The sequence below is a fragment of the Pongo abelii genome, chromosome 13 (assembly GCF_028885655.2).
Source record: "Pongo abelii isolate AG06213 chromosome 13, NHGRI_mPonAbe1-v2.0_pri, whole genome shotgun sequence".
NCBI lineage: Eukaryota > Metazoa > Chordata > Mammalia > Primates > Hominidae > Pongo > Pongo abelii.
This window is the reverse complement of record NC_071998.2, coordinates 60,490,777-60,513,349: the sequence shown is the minus strand read 5'-3', so window position 1 is coordinate 60,513,349 and position 22,573 is coordinate 60,490,777. Positions and strand designations below refer to the sequence as shown.

The 22,573-nt window shown below is 40.9% G+C and overlaps 1 protein-coding gene across 4 annotated transcripts in view; it reads right to left on the bottom strand.

Annotated features, from left to right (window-relative positions):
• MAMDC2 (MAM domain containing 2) overlaps positions 1-22,573 on the bottom strand; it is a 182,428-nt gene that overhangs the window by 109,614 nt on the left and 50,241 nt on the right. For all 4 annotated transcript variants that reach the window (XR_010136520.1, XM_002819853.6, XM_054520031.2 and 1 more), the window contains exons 3-5: positions 8,245-8,516; positions 6,927-7,011; positions 3,606-3,743 (exon numbers count right to left, since the gene is read on the bottom strand). Coding sequence is in view for 3 of the 4 variants with exons in the window: in XM_002819853.6 (XP_002819899.3) it covers positions 3,606-3,743; positions 6,927-7,011; positions 8,245-8,516 (495 nt within the window). In the remaining variant the exon portion in view is untranslated. The remainder of the gene's footprint in view (positions 1-3,605; positions 3,744-6,926; positions 7,012-8,244; positions 8,517-22,573) is intronic.

The window sequence follows — 22,573 nt, the reverse complement described above, 5'->3', positions numbered from 1 at the left end:
TTTTTTCTAATGCCAAATGCTATGTGCTTATAAGTATCCAGGAGGGACTCAAGCCATTTTGAAATAGATCTCACTGAATGGTGAAGTTGGAGATTTTGGTAAATAGCATTAGGCAGGGAGAGAAAAGTAAAATATTGGAACTCAAATGCATCTTGGAGATCATTGAATTCAAATTGCTCATTTGCAGATGCATCAGTGGAGACGCTAAGAAGTTAAGGGTTTAGTCCAGGTAATAAAGTACTCTGATAACTGGGCCTGGAGCACAAGTATTTGGACTCCTAGCCTGGGGCTCTTTCTCTATCCCTAGGGACACAAATATAGTCAGAATATTCTATGATTCAGATGGGCATGGGGAGGGACTAGGAGAATTACACTCTTCAAAGGATGAATTGCACTCAGGTAACACAAGCAAATGGATGATTTGATATTAGTCCATTGGTCTGTTGCCTCTTCCAAGAAATATATGTTCTCCCCAGCCAGCTGCCTCTTGCCATCGAGGATGAAAAACAAAACACTGAATAATCACTGAATCATAACATTGATTACCCACAGGGTTTGACTTTGGAACTAATTTTTAAATGATTTGGGAAAAATTCTTTGACACTTCCCCATTGTTAAATTTGCATCTCTATGCAACTGTGATAATGACACAAGAAATAATCATCATTTTGATGCATCAGCCTTTCAAGATCCTTTCTGTTCCTTGTATTACATTCTTAAGATATGACAGAAAAACAATCTCAAAACTAGCCTGTTGTCACACATGAAGAAAAAGTCATCTGGCTTTTCTTTCTTGAAACCCCAAGAGATTGTTAGTTGCTTTACTCATTTACATAAAGCTTTCCAGAGTTGGTGACATTTTATTGAGTTAACCCAACTGTCTTTTAAAATACTCATGCAGATTCATGGATTACTTTGCCATGACTGGTTATCATTCACTCTACACACAGCACTCATTTATAGTGTGGTTCCTACAAAGGGCCCCAAATGAGGATGGGCCACTTACTTATAAGGTAAAAATATGGGCTATCCGTAGAAAAACTCCAATCCTTTGTCACTGTCAAAAGTGCTAAACAGCACGTTGGGAGGCCGAGGTGGGTGGATCACCTAAGGTCAGGAGTTCAAGACCAGCCTGGCCAACATGGGGAAACCCCATCTTTACTAAAAATACAAAAATTAGCTGGACAAAGTGGTGGGTGTCTGTAATCCCAGCTACTTGGGAGGCTGAGGCAGGGAGAATTGCTTGAACCTGGGAGGTGGAGGTTGCACTGAGCTGAGATTGCACCACTGCACTCCAGCCTGTACAACAGAGCAAGACTCCATCTCAAAAAAAAAAAAAAAAAAAAAAAAAAGGCTCAACCTTGCTTTTAAAGGTAGGAAGTACATAAACATGCTTTTTTTTTTTTTTTGTCTTATCTCAATTTCTTATGTAAGTGACCCCAGATGCATCTGAAGAAACAGTTTCTGGAGGATTCTTCTGTACTCTTGCTACACCTTTTTACTCTCCATCTATTGAAATAATCTCTGTCATGTTAATCCATCTAAATACACTGCTGTGATGGTGTCTCTCCCCTGCCCAAACACCTGTGTGGCCTCCCACTGTCAATGAAATAAAGTTAAAATCTCTTTCCTGGCATTCCAGGCATTTTAGAATTTGCCCCTGCACTGCTTTCTCAGCCACATCTCTCCCCCCATTCACCCCTTGTAGCACAACCACTGTATCATTGCTCGTAGCTTTTTCTCATCTTTGTCAAAATCATACCCATCCCCAAAATACAGTTTACTTCTTTTGTCATGTCTTCTAGGACATCCAAGCAGTGAGGGACCTCTTTTGTCTCTGAATTCCCAACACCTTTCTTTTTTGGTGGACGAAGGAGACTACTCTTATTGCACTTGACACATACCACCCTTTGTTAACATTCATTTGTGGTAGAAATCTCTTTTCCTTTCTTGAAAGCATCTTCCTTGAAGCTGGGAAGGGGCCATAGTGGATCTGTCATTTTAATTGTCATTTTCCCCATTATATCTAATGCTGGGTCAAATTAATGAAAATGCTAGATTTAAAGTTGCGTTTGTTTTAAACAGGCAAGCTCCATGAGACTCCAGTCTTTTTATTTGTGGTTACTTATAAAGAGCTTATTCTAAGAAGCCTGAACATGTTGTAAAAGAAACTTGTCAAATGAAGGTTGCAAAATAGAAGTTGGCTAACAGGGCCTGACCTGCAAGTGTGTTTTATTAGCCCACACTGTGATTTTAGAAAATATTCACCAACTTTTAAAAATTTGGGAAATTTCACACACACAAAAAAAATCCCCTGCCTTCCTGATGATCTTGAAACATCAAAAGATCTGGCAACCCGGGCTGACATTCTCACACAGCAGCGACTCATTGGAGCCAAGTAGCCTTTGCACAGGGTCTCTGCCATCTAGTTTGCCGCAGTCCTCACCCAGCCCACATATCATTTGCTTATACTGTCTGCCTGGCTGTTACAGGAAATTGAACCTGAGACTCTGGATATAAAGGAGAAGATAGAATAGGAGCAAAGAGAATATAGTAAGGTTAGGATGAAGACTGTCCAGAGTCAAGATAAGCTGAAGGATGAGCACTTTTGAAATAAAGGAGTTGGAGACATGGTTAAATATATTCAGATGAAGAGAGGCGATAGTGAATGAAGAAAAATGGTAAGAACCATAAAAGGTCATCATGTCTTCAGGCATGAGGACACACTGTCACCATCAACAAATTATTAGGATGAGTATATTACCTCAATATGCGTAAAGGATCAAAAGAGAAACAGTTAACTGTTTGCAGCAGAATAAAAATTCCTGTTCTTGTTCTTGTTGAAAAGCCAGCTGCCAGAAGCTTCTCACTCCTTGGAGACCTTGGAGTCGAGGATGAAATGTTTTACAACTGTGGGGAGACCTCGGCTTTTCCAAAGCCCATCAGGATCCAAGTGAGAGCAGTGGTAATCCACAAGTAAGTAAGCCCTTGCCCTTGTCTCTCTTCTGTGGAGGACTTCTCCTCAAAGCTGACTGGTAACACAGTCACCTCACTGGTAACACAACCTCACTGGTAACACAACCTCACCTCCCATTTTCCTTGCAGAGAAGTAGCCTTCTTGGCCACTAGGGGGGCCTGTTGCACACCACATTCAGAGCTAATCATCAGTATTGGCTCACCTCACTGTCACTTGGGAAGTTCTTAGGACCCATTCCCATCCTTTGATCTATTTTCAGTGAAAAGTAACCTAGGATTTTTCCAGCCTTCTCTTTAGAAATGAGAAATATTAAACAACAAATACACAAGAAAGTAAAGTATAATATGGAAATACGAAAATGCAAGACTAGGCCACAGGTGAAGGAGAACCTTTAATGGGATGGCCTTCCCCTTAGCTACAGAGCTCACAGCTGCAGTTTGTCTCTACCTCACTGTAGATCCTTTCCTACTCTTCTGCCACACCTCCTGGTTCCTACTTAGTTCCTACTTACCCTCCTCCCTCCTCTCTTCCCTGTTGACAGAAGCCACAGGTAGGTCAGTGCAGGAAGTGGGAGGAGACAGCAGAAAAATTTATCCTGGGAAAAGGACTCCATTTGACCCCAGCTCACCCAGTTCACTCTTGAAAGTGTGATCCTTTGGGAGAATGGAGTGGACATTCCGAATACTTCCTCCTCCAACAAACCAGTTCACGTTGGGATTCCAGCGGTTCACAAAGCCACAGAGATGATTTTCTTCAAAGTCACATTCTGGGGAAGGGAAACAAAAACACTTCATGGAGACACAGTCACACCTGGGTACACCCATCCTACTACAGAGTTTGCTCTTAGATATTCAGAAGTTTCTCTCTTCCTTTGCCCACTGCAACCTTTCTACCAAGACCCCCGCACAATTTTGGCCAAGAAGAGAGGCCAAATGTCGATCCTGTAATGAATCAAGATTCTAATTCATCATTGGCCCTTTGGATTATGGCCCTTCCACTTGTTAGCCATGTCACTTGAAGCATGACTTACCACTTTTTGTAGCCTCTGTGTCTCCATATGTGAAATGGGGACAATGTTCCCACTTCACAGAGCTATTGTAAGTGTGGAGAGCTCCCAGCACAGTGCCAGGCATGTGGTCAGTGCTTGGTACAAGTCAGCTATTTTTATCAGTCACCTCTGTCTCAAAGCACTTTTCAGGGTTATGCTCTTAGCTCTAGAAAATTTTTTCCACAATCCTTTCTTGAATCTAGTGGCCCAGTCCTCCATTCCTTTCTCTTCTCATGATGAACAAGTTGCCCAGAGCTGAGGGGCGTGTGTCTGAGATGCTAAAATTCCCTGTTTGTCTTATAAATCAGAACCCAGGTAAAATAGGTGGGGCAGATATATCCTAGGTTCTGGTCCCTTTTGCAGCTACTGAGTAGAGAAGAGAGAGAAGATAATCAGATCCCCCTCTTCTCCCCTTAGTGTCATTGGCATGTTTGCGTGGATATATTGGTCTCCATCAACAATTGTTCCTTAAAAGGGAGCAAGAGACTCACAAGCTAATGCCTCCATTGACCCTTAGAATCATACAATTAAACTAGGAAGTATAATTGTGCTGGCCATTGGCCCCCTGCAGATCCACGTTGCTCTTCTCTACCTGATAGGTCCTGCAGAGGTTGACCTATCTGGACTGTATCAATGGGCTACCCTGCCTTCCATCTCCCTGTTGGATTCGACCAGTGGAAGGTGGAAGGAGAATGAAATCAGGGGTTTACTTGCCCAGCAGTCTCCCAGCCAGGTCGCCATGAGTTGGCAAGTCTTGTCAAGCAGCCCTCACCAAATAGCTATTGTTTACAGGTACTGGAAACTCCTCCTCCCTTGTCCTTTCAGACCAAAAGAAGATAACAGCTCATGAATCATCACTGTTACTAGTCCTGGGTCACAGAGCTGTCCCTTGCTGGCTTCCTTTATCACTCACACCTTTGTGGTCTCTTCAGTGAGCTTCCCTCAAATTACTCAGGTTGACTGTACCCTCTGTTTCCTCCTTCCTGCCAGGATCTTGACTGGTGTAGTCAGCAACGTGTTTTTATATTAGCAAGCACTGAACATTTCTAAGATTTTCATTTTCAATGTTTCCACCACAGTGTCTGCTAACCAATGCCCTAACATTCAGTGCCAAAGGCTGCCTAAGAGTAAAATAAAAAGCAAAATATTCCTCAATATGCCAGGCTCCATTCTGAGCACTTTACATAAATTAACTTATTCAATCCTCAAAGCAGCCCTGTTACTAACCTCATTTTACAGATGAGCAATGGAGAGAGGCAGAGAAAGTACCCAGAAAGAAAGAAGTCAGAGTGTGATCATAGAGTTTAACAAGATAAAAGTGTTGGCATCCTTTTGTTTTAAACAAATCAGAAGTCACCACATCATTTGAAGAAAGGCAATTAACATGTTTTGGGTGTCCAGCACTGTATATACCAATTATTTTCATAACCAGGATATCATTCCTCCTCCTAAGAATCCTAGGAGGGAAGCTTTTTATTCCCATTTTGCGGATGCCAAGAGGCTGAGGCTCAGTAAGCTGACTGAGCCAGCAGGTGGCGCTCCACCAGGGGTGTCTGACTTCCCTGTTGTTCACAAGCTGTGCAGATGCCAGGTGGAAGCCCAGTGGGAGGCTCAAGGAAAGGAGCCTGAGCCTCACTGTATCTTCAGAAAATAGTCTGTTTTCTTTCACTTGCCCTAGAGATATCATTGAGGTCAAAACAGAGAAGTGAAACTTAAGGGAATTAGCAAAGTCTTTGTTGTTGTTGTTGTTGTTCAGAATATCCTTTGACTCTCCTTTCTTTTCCCTGTCACATTCATTTAGTCTTCAAGAGTTGTCAGTGCTGAAAAATCTCTCAATTCTACTGCCTTTTTCCGATTCCACTGCTAATTCAATATTACCCTCATTATGCCCCCTCTGTAAGGTCACAGTTGCTTCCTAGGGGTTTTCCCACCTGCTATGCATTTTCCTTGTACCCAACTCATTTTCCACGTGGCAGCTGGAGTCATCTGAAAGTGCAGCTGCACACTTCTCCCCTGCTGGTTGACCCACATGATTCAGCAGGTCCAAGCTCCACATCCTGCATCCACACTCTTCCATCACAAACTCCCTTAGCAGTCCTGGTCTTCACTTCAAACACCCTACTCAGCCTCTTGCCTTTGCCTGAACCTGCTCTGTTTCTTTCTCCCCACAGGGGTCTGGCCATGGAGAACCCTTGCCTTCCTACCCTGCACCTCCACTTAACTAAATTCTTCTCCTTTTTGAAACTCCTGCTCCAGTGCACTGTCCCTATTCAGTCCTCTCCAATTTCCTCTCCTCCTCCCTGCGCCTCTCCACTGCACAGCTTGTCCTTCCTCAGCAGTATTTGTCATATGCAGAACTAGCTTCACTGTAGACAAATAGGAACTGAACCACCATAGGACAGGGTTTATCCTTTCTTTATGCCCTCTTGGAAGCTGGCACATAAGAGACAGCCAACCAACTCTGCTCAAGTGAAATCTAAGTGACAACTGTGATTATTAAGAGGAGAGCCGTGGTGTGCCAAGAGAGAAATAAGGGAAAGGAGGTAATACAATGTCTGCTTTTCTGGCACATGCTACAAAAAGCTGAGTTTCCAGCAATTTGTAAATTATTTTAATCAGAATGTGTTGAGGTTAAGGTGGCAGCTCTGAAGTTACAGTTCCTGCATCTATATTTCTTTCATTAATCCAGACTGTACAGGCAGATTCTAATGAGCCTTCCCACACTAAAGAAAAAAAACATACAGTATTCAAATGAACCTAGCAAAGAATTTAAACCAGTATGCATTATGCAGTGCATTCTATAAAATACTTGGTCTTTAGGATTGATTCAGTTCCCTCTGGCAACAGTAACTTTTAGAAAAAGATTCACAATTTGATTCAATGAAAATGAAGCACACTTACCAATACAGTAGCCGGTTGTCATCTTGATTTCAAACAGTGCAATGCTGGCTGTGTTTCCCTGTCCTAGTACACCTTCTATTAAAATCTGCACAACATATGGGGAAGAAGGGGAGTTAGACTTTAAAACGTCGTGTTTCCTTGGTTCAGTATTTCAGCTATTAGTCTGGAGCTGTTCGGCCACTTAAGGCAAAACAGGATTGTTAGTCTCAGCTAATTGCTGTTGGATACCAATTTCAGTACGGACTTTACTAAAAGAATGTGTGTGTATGTATGTGTGTGCATGCGCATGTGCACATAAACTCATACATCAAAACTTCGAGGTAAGTAAGGCATCTGATAGAAGCTCAGAGTCAGCTGTCTTTTCTTCTCTTGCTATCCCAACCACCAACATCTTCAGTGCTTGTGGTAGCACTTGTGGTCCTGTTTCTGAAAGTAACCACTTTTTCTCCTGTGGTTTTAGCCCTATATTCTGCAACTATGCTGGCAGATTTAGGAGGTGATAGCTGCTGGGAAGAAGTTGTTAAAGAGGGAACTCAGAGCCCCCATGCTCCATCCTCAACCACTGGCTGACAGGGAAGGACTCCAAGCAGACAGCAGGTATTGGAGAGTAAAGTATTTCAAGCTTTTCAAAGAAGTGGGATGGGATAGGAAATTGAAAGGCGGATTAGGAATGGGGAATGTTTTCATGATGGCTCCATTGTGTCCTCGATGAAATATTTTCAATAAACATCACACTTCATGGCCAGGTGTGTCTGGATCCCATCCTCCTTCCTTATCCAGTCCACACCCAGCTTCACCTTACATTTGCTACCTTCCTTTTCCAGGACTCCCAAAGGAACAACTTCCCTCTTTGAAAAGGAAATGGAACATGTCCTTTAAGTATCTTTTCTCTTTTAAAGTATTTTCATTTTCCTTTTATTATAATGTTTTGTTCAAAATTTGTAGCAAAGAAATGATTAAGAAGATAAACACATAGCACACACAATTTAGAAGGACAAAATAAAATTATAGAAATGAGAATACTCCTTAAAGCCATAGAAAATATATTTTTATTGAAGAGGTTGATTTAAGCCCCATTTAGATTTTTACAGAAGGCTCATTTAAATAGATGGGAAAGAAATCTGGGAAGAAGCTCTTTTAAGGAATAAACAAAATGTTAATTTCCATTGCTAATATTCTTCTATGGTATGTATCTTATGAAACATCACATCATAATCCAGGAGATAACTAACCTCCACGTCAGAAGTTTTCATAAGATTTTAGAATAGTATAAAGCAAAGATAATAGGCCCTATATCTTTCTCCTAAACTCCACCTACCTTGAATTTCTTGGAACTGTTTTGCAAATCCAAGCTGGCTATGAGCCAGCTGTCTGAAGGTTCCTTAGCTGACCAAAGCAAGCGATCAAAGCTTTCATCTTCAAATCTCATGTAGAGGTTCAGCTGGCTGGGATCTGACAGAGACTCTGAAGATGTGGTTATCTGGTAGACCAAGCGGAGGCAGCTCCATTCCTCAGCCTGTAAGTCAGGACTTAGCAGCACAGCTTTCTCCCCCTGCTTGCCAAAGGAGGTATCCACATAAATGTAATGGCCTGGAAAGAGAAAGGAACACAGGAAAAGGATCAATTTTTGGTTTGCAACCTGGAAAAATACGCAACTGCAGTTCAGTAAATCTCTGGGCAGATAAACCTGCAGATATATTTTGTCAACCCACTGAAAGTTGCCTGAACACTGCATCACTGGCCTCTTTTGAAAAAATTACAAAGCACTGAAGCCATGTTACCAGATGATGACAACAGGCTGGAGCTGAGTGGTGCTGCCTCTTCAGAGGGTGGCATGTGGTCTCCACTTTGCCATAATTGCCATCACTCCCTCTTCACTCCTCACACTGAGTGTCTCTGCTTTTTATTCTTTTACACCAGGCCCATTTAGCACATTGCATTCATCTCCCTGGTCCCCATAGGCATATGTGTCTGCAGGCTGAGGGACATCAGAATCAGAAAAGCGGCATGACAAGTCAGAATAACTAGGTGGACTCAACCTTCTCCTTACATAGCTCTCCCCATTACCTAATGTTTCAATCTGCATTTAACTTGCATCATTATGTAGACTGAATTGATTTGGTTACCTAAGCCTGGATCTTGGGACCTAGGCAGAAAAAGTACATTGTAAGCTATTTTTTTTTTTTTAAATTAGGAATAAGACTTCCTTCCCTTGACTCTTCCATGACCAAATTTCATAGTTCTGAGAACTAAATGAGGAAACACTTGCAAAACATGTAGCACAGGGCTGGGAAAGCACTGGACACTCTGGGACTAGAAGTCGTCCTTCCTTCTCCTCTATCCTCACTTCTCCTTTCGGATTCCCTCTTTCCTCCTTTCTCTTTCTCCTCCTCTCTTCTGTCTTCTTATTCCCCTTTCCCTGTCCTTCTCCTCCTCCTTTCCTTTTCCTCTGTTCATTCTCCTTCCCTTCTCCCTCTACCCTCCTAATATTGACAAGTGCTTTCTGCTGGCTGTACAAGATGTGAAAAGCATTTCTGTAAAAAAAGGTGGGGCATTGAAGCCAAGAACCTTAACTCGAGCCTTCCAAACCCCCCTCTGACCATCTGGTTTCCTATATCAATGATCCAATTGCCTGTGGGTCTTTGGGGACCTCCTGGGCCTTTCTGGCCTGCAGATTCTCACGCTTTCTCGGAGGGCCCCACATTCATGGCTGTCATTTAACCTGCTGTCTTTCATCCTGTGGCTTCCACCTCCCTGTGTCTGCACTTCGGTCTCCCTAACTCTAAACTCTTACTACAAAGGATCTGAAAATCCTCTTTGTTTTGCTTGATGTTCTTCAGCCTGTCCTCCCACGCTTATTGTCTCAAATGCCCATCCCAGCCTGGATCCTTATCTCTGTGGCGAGTACCGACAGGCTAACTGGAGCTCAGATGACGGCCATCCTCACATGAGGGACACAGTTAGGGCATTGTCTTCAGGGATCCTTTCTTGCCGACTGAAGGATTTCAAGATCAAGATCTAACTCTTGCTGGCAATCTTCTTAACATAGCAGCTGCCCACTGGGTGCGGATAGCAATTGCTTCTAGATGCCAACCCAGGCACCCTGTGAAGAAATCTGGCCCTTGCAGCAATTGCTGACACCACCATACCTCCCACGTACAGGCAACACTCATTGCAACTCAGGCCCAAGTGCTATTCTAAGTGCTTCATGTGCATTTCCAAGGTGAAGGGCTTGTTGGGTTTGACTATTCTAAGCTGGGGCTCTTGAGGCGAACCCTTTTTGGATAAAAGTGCTGCTTCTTGTGGCATGAGGAATGTATTAGCGCCATCCTCTTTCCCCACTCTTTGCTACTGCCCCAAAAGAAGGGACTTTAAGCAGGCCGGATTGGGGGAGATCACGTGAGTACTTCAAACCTTTTCCAAGGAAGTAGAGAGTTGGGACATGGAGTATAAAAGAGGAAAGAAACAAATAAAGACCTTGCTATGTCCTATCAACATTCATATCAAATACGAACTTTGCTGCCATGGGAGGCTCAATTTTCCCTGGGCACTTCCCCAGCCTCACTTTTCTCTCCTTCCCCTTTTCCTTTCCCACTCTAGAAAGGGACAACTCAAAGCAATGCTCTTAAAGTTGAGCCCAGAGTCATCTGGATATCTTGTTCAAATACACCTCCCCAGGCCCACTCCTTGAGTTTCCAATCCAGTAGGGCTGGGGTGATGCTGCATTTCTAACAGATTGCATTTCTTAGACGTTCCAGGTGATACTGATGCTACTGGTCTTTGAGAACTGCTGACTTACAGTGTATGGACAGGTAAATAGAGTTCATTCTCCAGCCACCTCTGATCTACCAAAGAAAGTGCAGGCTCCTGTAGCATGTAAAGGAGGCAGGCAACAGTTCTGCTGGAAGGTACAACTCAAATTTAAGTGAATGTGTGTTAAAGCAGGTGCACAGAGTCCATCTGCTGGTGATTATCTTGGCTTTTCAGTGAGTGCCATAAAAAAATTATCTTGACATTCTCTCTCACCTGATCAGATTTTACTATAAGCTTATGCTAATGTTCTCTTGTCAAGAACCTTTGAGAGCACACACTATATAAAATGTACTATTTAAAATACCTAGATTTTATTCTGTGTGATGAAAGTCGGTGCTATTCATTGAGTGATTTTGACATCTTAGCCATAAATGTGGGTTATTTTAAAATATTGGAATTTTGCATTTAAAGATCTCATATTTGTTTTTAGGTCACGCCATGTGAACTGGCCTCTTAGCTGCATTACAGTCCATGCAAAGATGTATCTACCCAGGTGATTGGATGCAATCCACTCAGCAGAATGATGCATTTTCCTAGACCTAATCATTAGCCCAAGCACCGCCCACCTCCACTATCACTGCCAACTTCAAGACTAATTTTCTAAATTAATCACTACATTTTCCAGGCCTGCTCTGGATACAGCCTTAGAATCCTCCTAAACATAGTGCTCCATGTAACCACTACCAATCAATCTGAGTTGGCCCTTGAGTTGAAACTACTTGTTATCTCTGCTTGTGGCTTCAGTGTAGGGGTATATTTTGTGGTCATGTTATAGCTAAATTGAACTAGAAGGAACATGGTATATTTTGAAGAAGTTTTAGAAAACATAGGATGAGGAAGATATTAATGTCAAGGATGTTGCCTTTCCCTGCCTTGTCACTAAGAAAATTGCTATTCTAGAATAAATATGTGAGTTCTTTTTACTTAAAAAGAATCATTTTACCACCGAGTGAATTAACGAAATTTTCTTTCGGTGTAAAATGTTTTATTTACTCCATCTTAATCAGATTGATATTTGGAAGTTAACGTTAGATATAATTCGCATTCCATAGAATTCACCCTTTTAATACAATTCAGAGGTTTTTAGCATATTCATAAAGTTGTGCACCATCAACACTATCTAATTCCAGAACATTTTCACCATAACCCCAAAAGGAAAACCTGTATCCATTAGCAGTCATCCCTCATTCTCCCCACCCCTAGCCTCTGGAAACCACAAATCTACTTTCTGTCTGCCTGAACTTGCCTATTCTGGAAACTTTATATAAATAGAATTATATAATATGTGTCCCTTTGTGACTAGCTTCTTTCACCTGGCATACTTTCAAGGTTCATCCATGTTGTAGCATATATTAGAATTTCATCCTTTTGGGGGCTAATATTCTATTTTATGGCTATACCACATTTTATTTATTTATTCATTAGTTGATGGACATTTGGATTGCCTCTACTTTTCGACTATTATGAATAATCCTGCCATGAGCATTTTTATGCAAGTGTTTTTGTATACAAAAATTTCAGTTCTCCTAGGTGTATGCCTAGGAGTGGAATTGTTAGGCCACATGGAAATTCTATGTTTAACTTTTTGAAGAACTGCCAAACTGCTTTCTCAAGTGGTTGCATCATTTACATTTCCACCAGCAATGTATGAGAGTTCCAATTTCTCCACATCCTCACCAACACTTGTTATTGCCCATCTTTTTTTTAATTTTAGTGATCCCAGTAGATGTGATCTCTGATTATGCTTTTGATTTGCATTTCTCAAGTGACTAATTATGTAGAGCATCTTTCATGTGCTTATTGGCCATTAATGTACATCTACTTTGGAAAAATGTCTGTTCAAATCCTTTGTCTATTTTAAAAATTGGGTTGTCTTTTTATTGTTGAGTTATAAGAGGTTTTATACATTCTGGATAATAGATCTTATCAGATAGAAAATTTGCAAATATTTTTTCCCATTCTGTGCTTTGTCTTTTCACCTTTTTTTTTTTTTTTTTTAAATGGAGACGGAGTCTTGCTGTGCCACCCAGGCTGGAATGCAGTGGCATGATCTTGGCTCACTGCAACCTCCACCTCCTGGGCTCAAGCAATTCTCCTACCTCAGTCTCCTGATTAGCTAGGACTGCAGGTGTACACTGCCACGCCCTGCTAATTTTTTGTATTTTAGTACAGACGGGGTTTCACCATGTTGCCCAGACTGGTCTCGAACTCCTGAGCTCATGCAGTCCGCCCGCCTCGGCCTCCCAAAGTGCTGGGATTACAGGAGTGAGCCACCGCTCCCGGCCGTCTTTTCACCTTTTTTATGGTATCCTTTGAAATATAAAATTTTTAAATTTTGATAAAGTTTAATTTTCTATTTTTAGTTTTTTTTCTGCCTTTGGCATCATAGCTAAGAAGCCATTCTCAAATTTAAGGTCACGAAGATTTACAGCTATGTTTTTTTCTGAGTTTTATTGTTTCAGCTTTTACATTTAGATCTTTGATCTAATTTTTGCCCGTTGAATTTTCTTGCCACCATTGTTGAAATCAGTTGAGGATAGATGTGGGGTTTATTTCTGGACTTCTCAATTCTATTCTATTGATCTATGTTTATTCTTATTCCAGTACCACAGAGTCCTCCTTACTGTAGCTGTGTAGTAAGTTTTGAAATTGAGAAGTATGAGACCTCCGACCTCATACTCATTTTTAAGATCATTTTGACTATTCTGGGTCCCTTGTATTTCCATATATATTTAAATATCAAAATGGGAATAATGTAGAACACCATAAAGTTCACTGTTTTAACAGTATTCCTTCATTTTTCTTGAATACATGCTCCTGAATGTTGTAAGCTTTTGGTTAACTTCCAGAGTTCTTAAAAAGTTGATTTTGACCATTTCTTCTGCTGTTCTCATTGCTCTTATGGGGAGAGGATTCTCTGAGGTCCTTACTCCACCATTCTTGCTGACATGCTCCCTTTTCTCATCTTTTAAAACCAATAAGAATACAAAGCAGTGCTTCAGAGATGTTAGAGTAAACAAAACAAATGAGAAAAAGGCAAAGAAGGGCAGATATCACAGGGGGATTGGGAGGTTGACTGTGATGCATCAGGCCAGGGATCTGGGGGAGATTTACCAACCACAGTGTTGGAGAAATGGTATCAGAAGGAGAGGGAAGGATCCACTTCAAATATGGCTGCTTAGGCAATTGGAACTGATTTACTAGACATTTATTAGAGATGATAAAATCTTTATAAAGGGTCAGAAAAGGGCCATAAACTTCCAAATAGATTTTTTTAAAAAGTAAGTCAGCAATCAAAAACAATCATTAAGCCATCTTGCCAGAAAGTAGACTCCACGTGCCCTAGGGTCTGAACATGTCTCCTTGTCACATGCAGGCATCAGAAAACAACAGAAAAAGCTTTTCTGTTTAAGTGAAGTCAAGCCATAAATAACTGAGTCTTGAAGTTATGTTCAATCGCTGGACACATCTGCATGGCCAGAACTCAATGTATTGATAACTTCCAATAGCCATGGCACAGCATGGTAGGTCTAAGTCCCACACCATCACTGTGGCAGCATGGTCAGGGCACAAATCACAGGGGGCTTCTTGGCACCCATGGAATTCTGTTAGCTAATGAATGCCGAATGCCCCGTCCTTCAGGTGTGATAATCATGCTGGGGTGACTGTGTGGTACAGTGGACCCTACTCAGGATTTGTAAATTATAACCTAGGTTTAAAACCTTATGACACACACACAAACTGAATCACTGGCTTCTTTATTTTCAAAATGGGAATAATAAAAGAAGAGAGCCCCTTTACATATACATTCAATATGTGGAAAATCAATGTACTTAGAGAAAAACAAACCAACTAAAAACAACCCAACCACTAGTACTACGACACACACACATACGAAATATGTTTTTCATATGAATAGCCACTAAATGGAATCTATTTCATCTAATGTTTAAATAAGTATATACTTCCATGCAGAAAGAAAAATTGGCCGTGTTGTACATAAAAATGGCATAATACGTATAAAACCATGTACACTGTACTCTGTAATTTAAGGAACTCTTAAGAGCAATTTTGACAGTGTATAATTTTCACATTTTGTGCTGACTTTAGACTGTAAAACTGAAGTGAGATATGACTTCATATCTATAGGGCTGTTGTGAGAACCTGATAAAATGATGTACAGTCATGCATCACTAAACGATGAAGATAGGTTCTGAGAAATCATCATTGGGTGATTTTGTCATTATGCAGGTATTACAGAGTGTACTTCATGAACCTAGATGGAGAGCCTACTACACATGTAGGCTATATGGGACGGCCTATTACTCCTAGGCTACGAACCTGTAACAGTATGTTACTGTACTGAATACTGTAGGCAATTGAAACACAATGATAAGTACTTGTGTATCTAAACATACCTAAACATAGACAAGATATAGTAAAAATACAGCATAAAAGATAAGAAATAGTACATCTGTATGGGGCACTAACTTGCAAGTGGTGTGGGTGAGTCAGTGCGTCAGCAGGGAGGGAATGTGAAGGCCTAGGCTATTACTGTACACTACTGTAGACTTATAAACACTGTACACTACTGTAGACTTATAAACACTGCACACTACTGTAGACTTATAAACACTGTATACTACTGGAGACTCATAAACACTGTATACTACTGTAGACTTCTAAACACTGTATACTTAGGCTATTCTGAATTTATATAAAATATTTTTCTTTCTTCAATAATGAATTAACCTACATTTACTATAACCTTTTTACTTTATAAATTAAAAAAAAATTTAACATTTGACTCTTTTGTAACAACTGTTAGCTTAAAACACAAACACATTGTACAGTACTGTATAAAATATTTTCTTTCCTTATATCCTTATTATATGAGGTTTTTTTCTGATTTAAATATTGTAACATTTTTTCTTTTCAAACTTTTTGTTAAAAACAAAGACACATTCTCAAAAGAAGACATTTATGCAGCCAAAAAATGCTCACCCTCACTGGCCATCAGAGAAATGCAAATCAAAACCACAATGAGATACCATCTCACACCAATTAGAATGGCAATCATTAAAAAGTCAGGAAACAACAGGTGCTGGAGAGGATGTGGAGAAATAGGAACACTTTTACACTGTTGGTGGGACTGTAAACTAGTTCAACCATTGTGGAAGTCAGTGTGGCGATTCCTCAGGGATCTAGAACTAGAAATACCATTTGACCCAGCCATCCCATTACTGGGTATATACCCGAAGGACTATAAATCATGCTGCTATAAAGACACATGCACACATATGTTTATTGCGGCACTACTCACAATAGCAAAGACTTGAAACCAACCCAAATGTCCAACAATGATCGAATGGATTAAGAAAATGTGGCACATATACACCATGGAATACTATGCAGCCATAAAAAATGATGAGTTCATGTCCTTTGTAGGGACATGGATGAAATTGGAAATCATCATTCTCAGTAAACTATCACAAGAACAAGAAACCAAACACCGCATATTCTCACTCGTAGGTGGGAATTGAACAATGAGAACACATGGACACAGGAAGGGGAACGTCACACTCTGGGGACTGTTGTGGGGTGGGGGGAGGGGGGAGGGATAGCATTAGGAGATATACCTAATGCTAAATGACGAGTTAATGGGTGCAGCACACCAGCATGGCACATGTATACATATGTAACTAACCTGCACATTGTGCATATGTACCCTAAAACTTAAAGTATAATAATAATAAAAGAAAAAAGAAAAAAAAAGAAAAAGAAAAAAAAAAACAAAGACACAAACATTCACATTTGCCTAGGGCCTATATGGGATCAGAATCATCACAATGTCACTAGGCTACAGGGAATTTTCAGTTTCATTATGTTATGAGACCACTATCATATATGCCCATCGTTGACCAAAACATTATGCAGTACATGACTATATATAAAGATGCTTTGTAAATGGTCATGTTAATTGCTAATTTCTGTTCTCATCATCAAAGGCAGGAGTTTTTTAGTTATTGCATAGACAGAGAGAAATGTATATTGCCTTCTTACTTTTTTCCAATATGGATCAGAGAAGATATTTGTTCAGGGTAACAGACCAGCAGCACATTTTCAGTGCTGATATGAGAACAGGCCTCATTCATTTCACTTTAATTGGCCCTTTGATGTTAAAGTCTACAACTTTGTCCTTTTAGTGCTGGGCCCATCCTGGCTAGCCATGCTAAACAGTCTCCCTCCCCACAGCTAAGCTCCTCTGGTTCTTATCCAAGGCTAATCATCATTTCAAGTGGAATCCGGCATATTTACTCCTGATGTGATTCTGGCTGAAATCTGATGATGGAGGTCTGACAGCAATGCCTATGTCTCTCTTGTTTAGAACTTAGTGCCTTGCATATCTAAGACAAGGACACTGCTTGTTTTTGGCAGCTTCCTTCCCAGGGCTGAAGTCTAGTCCCTGAACTCAAGCGAGGATCTTCCCACTCAATTTTCTGAATGCCTTAACTGTCTGCCTCCCTGGATCAGGTCCTGCTGTGGACACAGTATGGTAGAGTGGTTGAATGTGGCTATCACATCAGCTTGATGTTGGTTCAAATCTTGGCCACGCCACTTAGAAACAATGTCACTTTGGGCACGTTAATTCTATTATCTGAAACTCACTTTCTTCTTTGGTAAAGTGAGGATGTTAAAATACCGATTTTGTAGTCTTTTAAACAAGATTAAATAAGATAATGTAAGTACTTAGCACAGGGCCAAGTTCTTAATAAATGTTAGTGCTCCTATGTCCAGTTAGATGATCAGCATCCTCTTCTGATGGTTACCCCACCTCGTCATCTCATATTGGACCTCCTTCATACCAATTGCTATTGTTCTACCTGCTGCCCATTGCGCTTGTGCTCTCTCTCTCTCTCTCTCTCTCTCTCTCTCTCTCTTTCTTTTTGGCAGAGTCTTGCTCTGTCACCCAGACGGGAGTGCAGTGGCGCAACCTCAGCTCACTGCAACCTCCACCTCCCAGGTTCAAGCGATTCTCCTGCCTCAGCCTCCCAAGTAGCTGGAATTACAGGCACCCGGCACCACGCCCGGCTAATTTTTGTATTTTTAGTAGAGACGAGGTTTCACCATGTTGGCCAGGCTGGTCTCAAACTACTGACCTCAGGTGATCCACCCGCCTCGGCCTTCCAAAGTGCTGGGATTACAGGCGTGAACCACCGCGCCTGGCCTGCCCTACCTTTCTGACACCAACTTCTGCCCGCTATGTAGAAGATCTTCCAACTATCTGTGACTGGATCTATTCTCCCTAGTGCCTGCTCTACTGCTATGGGCATGTCTTTTTATGCTATGACAGTCATCTCTGGGATCTACTAGATAATCAAAGCAGCCTGGACAATAATACATGCAAAGCATCCAGCAAATGTTCATGAAGTTTCTGCAAAGAACAGGTTTCTGTCGTGGAGAGAGGATGCCTCTGTGGAACTGCATCCTCAATTATGTATAAACCATCAGCTTACATTTTGAAGGAGTGTTATTTTCTTTGCATATCAAAGACTTTCAAAAAAATGAAAAAGTCAAATTTCTCAAAATGTATAGAAAATACAATGGGTATGGGGTTCTCAAAGTTGATCGTGTTATTAGAAAATAAATAATATAGCACTCCTTAAATGTAAAATGATTTTTTAATCTTTGGGACTATTAATATCTGAGTTTTTTTCTCAATCAATCAGATTCACAATGATTTATAAATCTACTGATTACTTCTGGCAGAGAATGGTCTGATCTGAAACTATGTAAGAAAAAAATCACAAATATTTATAACTCACATAAAGTATTCTCATCTTCTGTTTGAAGTTTCCAATTTTACTATTATTTTGTGTTGTTTAATAAATCACTAATTATATAAATCATAATTTTAATAAAATGATGAACATAACTTTTAAGACTTCAGCTCAAGTCATCTGGTAAGAAACAAAGATTCAAAAACAACTAACATTTGCTGTACTCTGGGTATTAGATTCTTCACACATGTTCTTCTCCCTTAAGCCTGTCAAATGATCCTATGATGTAGAAATTGCCACTTTACAAATAAGGAAACAGAGATTGACAAAAATTAATTCACCAGTTCAAGGAAACAGCTAGTAAACCAAGCTGAGGCACAAAGTCCGTGCCTTTTCCCCTGCACCAGGCTGTCTCCAAATATTTCCTTTTCTGCCTCCTTTATTCATTTATCTTTTCATAATATCATTTTCTTACAGCAGGAAAAATACCTTTTCTTCCTTTTCCTTATACTGGGATCCTGAAGGTATGGATAAATCTATATGGACTTTCATTTGGGCTTCTCCACAAATATTATTTCTACTGATAACACAATAATCTGATTAATTTTTCTACTGCAGTGCCTCAAATCTAAAAGACTTTTAAACGTGTCAAGATTTCTAAAATTAGGGCATGTCTTACAATTGATCTATAGTGCACCTCCCCACTCCCTAAAAGGATGTTAGCAAATCTATGGTGCAACTTAGAATCAAGGGATACAAAATAAGATTATTGGCACTTGCACTTTGGTTACTGACTGCTGTCAGAGACCCCGCAGGCTTGAGCTCAGAGGATGCTATCAAATATTACTGGTAAATCCTGCCAAAGGGTGGTAAGTGGGGCAACATGAAGATAAAGGGTTACAGAGCCACATGCAGAAGGGTAGCACTGGTGGTCCAGAGACCTCTAGTTATCAGCTTGTATGAGGCACAGTCCACAGTTTCAGTCCAATGTCTTAATAAGTATTTACTAACTGGCAATGGGTACATGTTATGAACAATCCATTTCCATAAAGTATATGGGCTCCCAGTTGCCAGACAACAAGGTACTTCATATCATGTAACATAAACAAGTCCATCAGGCTTCCAAATCTTCCTGCTGAGTTAGAAAGGGTTTCCCCATGGAGTTTCGCAAGGCATATGTCTTTTCAGTGCATGTTTTTTATGGGAATGGCTTCTCTTCACCCCTCTCTTTGCCATGTGAAGCTCTTAATATGACACAGATTCAAGAAATTTTTCATTTTCATTCAATGAAAGTACATGAAACTCCTGGCTTTTGGTTAGTTTCTATGGATAAGAGGATGAATGAGACTCAAGAGGTATAAGCTTACATCTAAATCTCCCCAGAAGCCAGCATACTGAGGATGGTTGATTTGCAATGCAACTTTATAGGCAGGTCCCACTTCTAAAGTGTGGTGGGCAAAATTATCTGTAATTGAAAAGGAACAACTAGATACTGTCATCCTATTTTGGTCCCAAGCGGTAAGAAACCCCTCCCAGAATGAAACCTTCTCTAGACCAGCAAAGAGGCTCTTGCACTGGGGAAATACAGCTTTGCTTAAGGAAAAAGGAAAGCCTGTATTTATAGAGCAGCACAAAATTACCATGTACAAACTTCCAAGCTATCCCAACACACAGGGTCATGGGTGTGGTAAGTCCTTTCTTCCTGATGTGGAAATTGAATTTTCGGTGTTCGCAGTATTCCTTGTCAATATCATTTGCCTCAGGAAATTCATTACACATCTGTCATTATTATACAATACTTATCTCCAAAAAGAAAAATTTCTTCCTTTTCAAATTCATTTATAAGAAAAAATTTGCTCCTCTCACAAATAAAGGCAAAGCTTGGCTGACAACTAGAGAACCTCCAGAGAACCTTAATATGGTGAAGCTGGACGAGACCTTGATGTCTAATAAAGGGATCTTGATGCCAAGGAAGATTTTTTTTTCTCTAGTGCTACTTAGGATGGAAATGGAAGAAAACAGTGAGGCCTGGGGAGACGCCCTGAATAGAGTGTCACTATTGATTAGCAATATCTGCCTGGTCCTGGAAGAAGACCACATGGGACAGATCATGTCCGACTTCTTCCTTCCTAGTTGACTCAGAAACTTCTCCCACATCTGGGGTGTTTGGCTTTTGGGGAGTGAGGGGAATTTCTACAGGAAGGTTGTGACATCTTTCACCTTAGAGGTGGCCCTTATTTATAAAATCGCATGGCAGCAGCATCAACATCGTGATCTTGAAATGTTCTTTTCCTCTGGATTCCTTGATCCCCCCCTTTAATAGTTTTGCCCCTACCTTCTATCTGCTACTCCTCTATCTTCTCTATGGTATTCTCTACCTTTGTCAGTCTCTTACTTGTTAGTATTTCATTGGGTCTGGGTCTAGCTTCTCTACTATGATGACTCTTCCTTACCATAGCAGTAACTAATCGCCTCCCTAATATCCATTCTCTCCTGCTTCCTCATTACAGAACTCCAATTTGATTGGGGCTGGCAATATGCCCAGCCAAGAGAATGACATTGCTGTGCCACCTTTGCATTTGGGGTGGCCAGTGACTAAGTTCTAGATGGAGAAAGTTGTTGAATGGGGCTTTCAGGAAAGCTCCTCAAAGGTGGGGCTGACTCAGCTAGTAGGTTTCTTTTGTCCTCTCCTTTCCTCCCTCTTTCTGTCTGAAGTGTGCATGCGATGGGCTAGAGTTGCAATGGCCACTTTAAGAACAGGAGGTGACTAGGGTGAACAATTCATCTTAGTTAGCCTGGGCCTTTCTTAGTTTTAAAATTTAAAGTCCCAGTCTGGTGCAGTGGCTCACGCCTGTAATCCCAGCAGTTTGGGAGGCTGAGGTGGGAGAATCGTTTGGGCCCAAGAGTTCACGACCAGCCTGAGGAACATGGCAAAACCCCATCTCTACAGAACATAGAAAAATTAGCCAGGCATGGCACCTGTGGTCCCAGGTACTCAGCAGGCTGAGGTGGGAGAATCACCTGAGCCTGGGGAGGTCAAGGCTGCAGAAAGCTGTGATTGCACCAGTGAAGTCCAGCCCAGGCAACAGAGCAAGACTGTGTCTCAAAAAAAAGAAAAAAAAAAAAACTTAAATTAAATTAAATGTAAAGTCCTATGTCCTGGGAACAGGACATGTTTTCTGGGGAAACTGACAGGGTTGTTCATCCTAGCAGGCAACCCTGAAAATGGACATTATCACTGTGAGTGGGATGTAAAAATAGCAGGAGCTGGGTTCCTGATCATATTGTTGAGTCTTCTAACCAGTCTGGACTTCCTAGGTCTGCACTTTTCACTAGGAAAGAAAAACAACAAATCCCAATTTAAACCATTATTAATTAGTTTTTTTCTGCTATAGGCATCCAAATTACCTAACTGACTTCTCCTATGCCTTCCAGCTTCGTTTATACAGAGGTAATTCCCAAGTCTCTCACTCTGGCCTGATCCCCTATCACTTCCAGACTCATGTATCTTTCTGCTGGGCATCTCCACATGAACATGCCATAGGCACTTAAACTCATTCTCTTTCTCCCAAATCCTACTCTTCCAAATCTGAGAGAATGGAACCCCCAGCTATCTAGTGATCAATCAAGAAATCTTAGTGTCTTCATTGATTCCTCCATCTCCCTCCTCCAAAATTCTATCAATCTCAATAACTGAATTTTGAAAATTTCTCTCAAAGTCAACCATTCCTTCAAGTTCCCTCCACTGATCCAGCTTACATAAACTATCTTTTGTCTGGATTATTCCAATGCCCTTCTGATACGTCTATCTGCTTCAGTCTTGCCCCAGTCTAATCTAATCTCCACACTATAGCCAGAGAGTTATTTCTGTTATGCCAACCTGATCACATCATTTCCCAGCCTAAAACACCTGAAGGAGGTCCCCATTGTCCTCAATTTATATGGCCTTGGTGTTCTGGCTCGCATATTTAACCACACCCTTTTCTGCAGCCTACATGGCAGCTACAGAATTTCTTTTAGTCCCTTTAAGCTACGGTGCCAGGCTCTTTATTG